At 26.4% G+C, this 7,711-nt stretch overlaps 1 protein-coding gene across 1 annotated transcript in view; it reads left to right on the top strand.

Annotated features, from left to right (window-relative positions):
* Positions 1–7,182, top strand: part of LOC100202382 (alpha-mannosidase 2) — an 82,402-nt gene extending 75,220 nt beyond the window's left edge. Inside the window, exons 13-16 of the mRNA XM_065792818.1 lie at positions 4,630–4,771; positions 5,210–5,346; positions 5,985–6,263; positions 6,338–7,182. Coding sequence (XP_065648890.1) covers positions 4,630–4,771; positions 5,210–5,346; positions 5,985–6,263; positions 6,338–6,490 — 711 coding nt within the window. The 3' untranslated portion in view covers positions 6,491–7,182. The remainder of the gene's footprint in view (positions 1–4,629; positions 4,772–5,209; positions 5,347–5,984; positions 6,264–6,337) is intronic.
* Positions 7,183–7,711: the final 529 nt, after the last annotated feature.

Below are 7,711 nucleotides of genomic sequence, written 5' to 3' on the forward strand. Positions count from 1 at the left end.
GGTTTTGAGAAGTTTTAGATATATATGTTGTGTTTTTAGGAGCAAAATGAATATGTTGCTCAAGAAGTTTATCACCAGCTTCAATACGAAAATTAAAAGTTCTATAAAATTACCAATACCAATATTGTCTTTACATGTTTCTCTAATATCTGGATGATATTTACTGTCATCACAATAACATTGATAAGCAATTTCATTCCGACCGAGAAAAGGAATTATTTTTATGATTGGAATTAATTTATTTTGATTACTTAAAATAAGTTTCTTTCTTATATTATCAATGTTATACTATCAACTTCAATAAGATTTTGTTTTGAATTAGATCTAGTTTGCAACATATTAGGACAATACATAGACATTTGGTGAAGTTGACAACTATTATTGTAATCTGTCTAAACACAAGTTGCATTACTCCATATTGTAAAAGTTTTTCGAATTAAGTTTATTATTGATGTATTGTTTGGAATATTACTACTAAACAGTGTACATGGAAGGCAGTTTGCTCCATCTTCAATCTGTGAGTAAGCTAACCATAAATATTCAAGTAGCCATTTATTTAAAAATGATCGTTTTTTTTTTCTCACCAAAAACAGGAAAAATTAAAGATGAGTTAGGAATAAATACTTTTCTAATTAGATCCAACAATAAAGAATCATCTTTACCAGCATTTAAATGTTAACCTTGCTCATAGTAAGTAGAAATATCATAAAAAGGAAGGCTTAAAGACTGATCTGATGTGCAATCTGATTTTTAAAAGTTTGACGATTTAAATTAAGAACCTTAGTAGTAAAAAGAGATTGATACTTCTCTTTTTACAATAGGGGGAAAATGATCAGGTGACCACATGCCTTTATCTTAAGAAAATAGAAGATCAATCTGTGTTCACACCATAAAATGCTCAAAATGTCTTTATTTGCTTTATGATTACTTTGTGGAAAACTTACATTGAACAACTTTTTATATTTCTTGAGGCCGAATTCAGAATATATAGACCAAATCTACTTATTTAATACTGTAGACAATGCAATTAAGAAAGCAAATTTATTGCTTTTACAATTATTATAGACTTCTTCTTTTATAAGATCAGAAGTAATTATGTCTTTATACTCAGAAAAGTAATCAGAAGGCTCAAATGAAACATATACCATAAAAGCATTAGAGAAACTTTTAGATTTTACCTGATTCAAAATCATTGGGTGTGCTGAGTAAAATGTTGCTTTCTCAAATAACTCAAGTGAAGTTAGGAGTCGAAGAATCTCATGTGTTTCATCTGATGAATTAATCAATAGGGCAGTAGAACTGTAAAGACAGTTCCCAGTTTCGATTGACCTAATAAAATATACTGTGTGTGTGTATATATATTTTGTAATTTCTTTAAGAGAGAAGATTCTTGTTTATAACAGGAAATGTTTTATTTAGCACTTTAAGATTACTATGAAGCTTTGTCTTGTATGTGGTAATATTAGGAAAATGGTTGGCTTTAATGACATTTGATACTAGAGTCCATAATTGCAAATAAAAATAAACTAAATTTAATCAGAATTACTATATATGCTTAGGTTAAGTATTCAAACTATTTTTCATAAATTTTATTTGAATAGCTAAGTCTTTATTCAAATGATCAAGTCTTTATGCCATTAATTAAGACTTTATTTGTAATATGTATTATGATTTATTAAATGATTTATCTTAGTCAAATAGACCCAAAAATCCTGTGCGAGTTAGCAAATGGTTCGACTTAACCAGCGTACAATTAAGTGATAGTATGATAAAGTTCAACGGGAATTTAAAAATAAACCTTATGCTAAATTTAACTTTCAACTAGAAGAAATAAATCATTGGCTCTCTTGCACTGAGATTTTTAATTTTGATTTATGCAGGATGTACTTTATAACAAATATAACTTTGATTGTATTATTTAAGTATTTAAGTGATTAATTTATATAAGTATTTAAGTAATTAATTTATACAAGTATTTAAGTAATTTATTTATATAAGTAATTAAGTAATTAAACATAGACTTGACAGCAAAAATATTTTACTAAAAAATAAAATCAACTTACAATTTTCTCCCTCGCAAGTTCTTCAGAAGATATAATAATGACTTCTTGGTATCCCCAGTTTAACCCTAACCCTGACAGAACTCTAAAGGTTTTATTTTAAAAAGGTTATGATCCATCACTCATTAAAAAAATTTAATGCAAAAGTATATCAACCTTAATTCAAAATAATCAGATGTTTATAGAGAATTCATAATAATAATGCTTGTAAATAAAAATCAGTTACTTAAATTTTATACTCAAAAAAACAATAGATTTAAACAAAAATTTATAGTTGATGCGGTAGTGGTGTAGTGGTAGAGCACTCACTTTATAAGTGAGAGATTCCGAGTTTGATTCTCACCACGTCACTGGTAGTACCGCGCTAAACTTGTTTTGCCACGCAGCAGCCTTGTCTATCAAGATTTGTATTTCAGAGTTATAGAGTTGTGAGAGGGTAATAATCAGAGTTATGCCTCTTCATCTGCTGTAGCCAAAAAATAATTTTTACTGCTTAATTTAACATTTTTAATCAATTTAACAAATTTAGATTTAATCAATTTACCTTTTACCTCTTCTTCAAATCTTTTTCTCTTTTCAAAACTTATTGCACTTTTAGAAACTTTTAATACTCTTTTTGTGTTTCTTGTCTTTGGGGACTTGAATAAATTTTTGAAAAAATAAATTATGTAATTTCAATTAAAAGATTGTAAACTTTCAGATATTTTTTAAATTATCGATCTTTTGGTTTTTTATTATGGTTATATGGACTTGAAATAAATTCATATCCTTAGGTGTTTATGTTTATTGCATATATATATATATATATATATATATATATATATATATATATATATATATATATATATATATATATATATATATATATATATATATATATATATATATATATATATATATATATTAGGGAGGTTCAAAAAACAACTTTTTTTAAAATTGTCTGCTGCACTTAACTAAATGTGTTCTACAAAAACACTGGGTTTAAAATTTTTTTGAATAAAAAATATTTTTAGGGTTGCTTCAAGACCCTTAAAAATTTGACAGGACCCTATTATTTTGAAAAATATTTTATATCTGAAAAAAATATAGTATATATATATATATATATATATATATATATATATATATATATATATATATATATATATATATATATATATATATATATAGATAGATAGATATATAGATATATAGATATATAGATATATAGATATATATATCTCGTATTCGAGAGTAAAGAATTCATAACAATAAAAAGTGCTCAAATGCCCTAGCAACCACATCAAGAGATTACTTTTTTCTCTAATAAACATTAAGGAGTTCATAATCTGTTCAATAATAATACTTCTTTTTTTGTTTATATTTTATTTTTAAAACAGCAGTTCTATTTTATGTCAATGGGATGGTTTCATCTTTTTTTTTTGACGTAAGTGTGCCAGAAATGGTGTCTGAAATTTGGTTGACACATATTGTCCCTCATTTAAATTGATACCATTTTGTTGAGGGGCACATTGGTGCTACTGTATTTCAAGTGCCTCACAAACTTTCCCATCAAACTTTTTAGCATCAACTTTTAGAGTTCTGCAACTGTCCCAGTTAATTTGTTGTGTACAATGCCTCATGTGTGTGGCTAATGCAGATCGCTCTGTTTTATTTCCTATTGTACTGTTTTGTGTTGTTGCATGCGTGTTTTTATTTGCATTTTGTTTTACCTATATACTTTTTGCTACAGTGACATTTAATAAGGTAGACTCCTAGGTGGCTGTTTATTTGTAGTTTGTATTTATTTCTTGATGTTAATATTGCCTCTAGGTTCAGGTTTGATTTGAAGACCGTTTTATATCCTGCCTTCCTAAACACCTTAGTTAATTTGGGAGGCAATATTGGTACCCAAGGTAACAAAATCGTTGGATACATACTGGTGATTTTTCAATGTTTTTAGTCACTAGTGATTTTTTGTTCTTTAGTTTTATTTCTTTTATGATTTTCATGAGATTGGACTGTTTGTAGCCATTTTCGACAAATACTTGAATAAGGAATTTCAGTTCATTTTCTATATGTTTCTGACTTCATACATTAAATGCTCTATGTACGAAACCCTTGAATATTCCATTTAAAATTTGTGGGTCATGGTTTGATGTTGCCTTAACTTGAATGTTAGTAATTGCATTTTTTCTGTGTAATTTAAGTTCATATTTACCTTTTTTGTTATTTATTATGCATATGTCTAGAAAATTTAGTGTTATTAATACAACCAATATTAGTATATTACCAACATACTAATATTGGTTGTATTAGTTTTACTAAGTAATTTGAAATTCTGTAGTTTGGTGTGCCTATTGTATATACTACAATTCGTATTGGGTAAGATTGTTCAGGCTTATGTGCCTTCACTACACCATATACACCAGATTATGTTTTACTTCTAGAATAAGTTTTTTTAGATTTTAACTAATTTGCTCTTGAGGGGAGTAAGAAAAAAATAATTTTTTTTGAATATAATTTTTTGCTACAACAATCTATTCTTGAATTATATATTTTGTGTTTGAATGTGTTCACTTTTATGTAGATGCAAAGACGTAAAACTTTGGCAAAATTGCCTTTACAAGCAAATTTTTATCCTGCACCTTCAATGATATTTATACAAGATGAAAAATCTAGAATTACTCTGCAAACACAACAGGCAAATGGTGTTGCGAGTCTTGAGCAAGGTAAATAAATTTTAATTTTAATTTTTTTAGTCTTTTCTTTTCTATCCATCTTTTTCCCAATTTTTTCCATCTTAAAATTCAATAGTTTTATGTATTTTTTATATTATATAAAACATGTAATAATATGATCTTTTATGAAGCACATTATTTATGATGCTTTATGAAGCACATAATATATGTTTTTATGACGCACACAATATACAATGTTTTATGAAGCAAATATTATATGATGTTTTATGAAGTACACAGTATACAATGTTTTATGAAGCAAATATTATATGATGTTTTATGAAGTACACAGTATACAATGTTTTATGAAGCAAATATTATATGATTTTTTATGAAGTACACAGTATATAATAATTTATGAAGCACAATATATCATCAAAAATTTTTTAAAAATAGGTAGAAAAAAACTAAACATAACTTTTTTTCCAGGTTTTATTGAAGTTGTATTAGATAGAAGATTAAATCAAGATGATAACCGGGGATTAGGACAAGGTGTTACGGACAACAGGGAAACGCTTTCAGTGTTTAGGCTTATTTTAGAAAATTTTGATAATGCTTCACCACAGGTAAGATTCCCCTAAGTAGAAAAATCTTGATTATATTATTTGTTGTTTATGTCATGGTGTGATGATGCAGGGTTCCCACTCCTCCTTAAAAACCTTAAATATCCTTTAAAAAAAAATTCTCCTTAAATAACCTTAAAAAAGATGATGTTTGACTGCTCTCCTTAATTTCTCCTTATTTTTTTTTATTTTTTAATCATCTAGGAAATTTTATTAAAGTGAAGGATTATGCTTATTACAAAAGAAAAAAATATCTAGTTCATTGATAGTTTGCAGACCTATATTTCTATTATATATATATTTATATATATGTAAAGTAATATATATTAATTTATAATAATTTTTCTGTTTATATTTAAAATTTATTGAAAAAAATAAGATTCTGTTTCTAATGTTTTCTCCTTAATTCTCCTTACTTTTTCTTAAAAAAAAGTGTCGTTTGTGACCAAATCTCCTTAAATATTAGGAAAATATCTCCTTAAATCTCCTTAAAATCCTTACTTTTAGCCTCAGTTTTAATAGTGGGAACCCTGTGATGTCAAATCATTTTGTTATTGTTTTATGAGTTATTGTGTGAATATTGTTGTAAGTCTTGATGATGACATTATATTTTTAATTTATAATATTTCCTTATGGTTTAGGAAACTTCACCGACTGCGTATCCCTCAATTTTAAGTATATCCTTATCCCATCAATTACAATATCCCATGTATGATTTTCTTATTGCTGCAGGTGTTCCTATTAATCAGTTCAATTCAGGTTTTTCTGGTCTCAAAATTCCTTTACCTTGTGATTTACACTTAGTTAACTTGAAATTGTTACAAGATAACATTAGAGTTGCTCCTAGTGATACTGCTGCACTGTTTCTTCATCGTGTAGGATTTGACTGTGCGTTTAAAAGAATTTGTTCAATAGATGAAGTGAGTTATTTGTCTTTAAGATATTTACGTCTTTTATTAGATAGTTGGAAATGTTAATTTTTTTTTTTTTTTAGGTGACTTATGCAGAAATTTTTGATCCATTAAATATCGTACATTTAGAAGAAACATCTTTAAGTCTAATGCATTCTCACAAGTTTCTGAACAGCAAAAATAACATCGACATTTCTCCAATGGAAATACAAGCTTACAAAATAAAACTGAAGTAATTTTCAGTCAACATTGTTAACTTAATAAGCTATTTACGACTAACTAAATACCATGTTTGGTTTTTTATGCCAAAAATTCATTGTGGTTTTTGTACCAAATTAATACACCATATGGATGTTTGTAACCCAACTGCTTAATCGAACTAGTTTTAGTACCAATTCCATTGCAAATGATTTTTTTTTCTAGCTACTTAACCATTTTAGGTTTTTATACTGAACTCATTCTTGATGTTTGCTTTGCTATAGTTTAATAGTTTTATATTTTTAGATATTGCAAATGTCATTTTGAATAATAACTAATTAATTTTATTACCGTGTAATAAAGTTTATTTGTTAACACTAAACAAATATGCTTTATTTCTGTGTAATAAAGATGATTTGTTAACACTAAATTGAATTGTGGGTTTTAATATAAATGTTTCTTTTGTGCATATTGCTATTGTGCTTTTAATATATAGAAATATTTAATTTAAAATGTGGATTTTCTATAAATAATTTTTTTTTAATATAAAATGAACTATTTAAAATGTGCAACAGTAGAAGAAAATATAATTTTATTTTAGATTTTGGAATATGCAATAGGTTTTTTAAGTGTTTAGTTATTAATAAGCATTAAGTTATTAGGATATTTATTTTGTTAATCTGTTATGTTATATTTTATTTATGTTTATAAAACACAGTAAAAAAGCTAATCGCATTTTTTTTTTCAACTTTGAGTTTCTCTGCGGAATTATCAGAAAGTGTTGTTAGTTATGTAAGAAGTAAAATAAAGAGAGAGATCTAGTGTAACTATCGAGAAGTAATAGTTATATGCACGATTATGATGTGCTCAAGGATTTCATAATGATTAAAAGTCACTACCGGTAAATGTTTCTACAAGCTAGGGAACAAATATAAGTTTAAAAGATTGAATAATTTATGGTATTTTAACAATAATCTCTTAGGGAACATCCATAAATTACGTACTTAGTAAAACTATTAATTTTAGACCCACTTCTCCTTTTACGCGTCGATACGTTTTTATTGTCGAAAACAATTTTTTTTTGAAATTATATCGATTACAACTGCAATACTTTAGGAGAAAAATGATATAGTCGCTGTATTTTTTTTTTAAAGGTAAGTACTTCTAGTAAGTTAAAATGCAATATTTTTGTTGCACGTAATGCTACAATTTTTTTCACTGGCAAAACGAGAAACGCAAACCTATTGCTCTAAATCCTT

This window comes from Hydra vulgaris, chromosome 03, assembly GCF_038396675.1.
Source record: "Hydra vulgaris chromosome 03, alternate assembly HydraT2T_AEP".
In the NCBI taxonomy this organism is placed as follows: Eukaryota; Metazoa; Cnidaria; class Hydrozoa; order Anthoathecata; family Hydridae; genus Hydra; species Hydra vulgaris.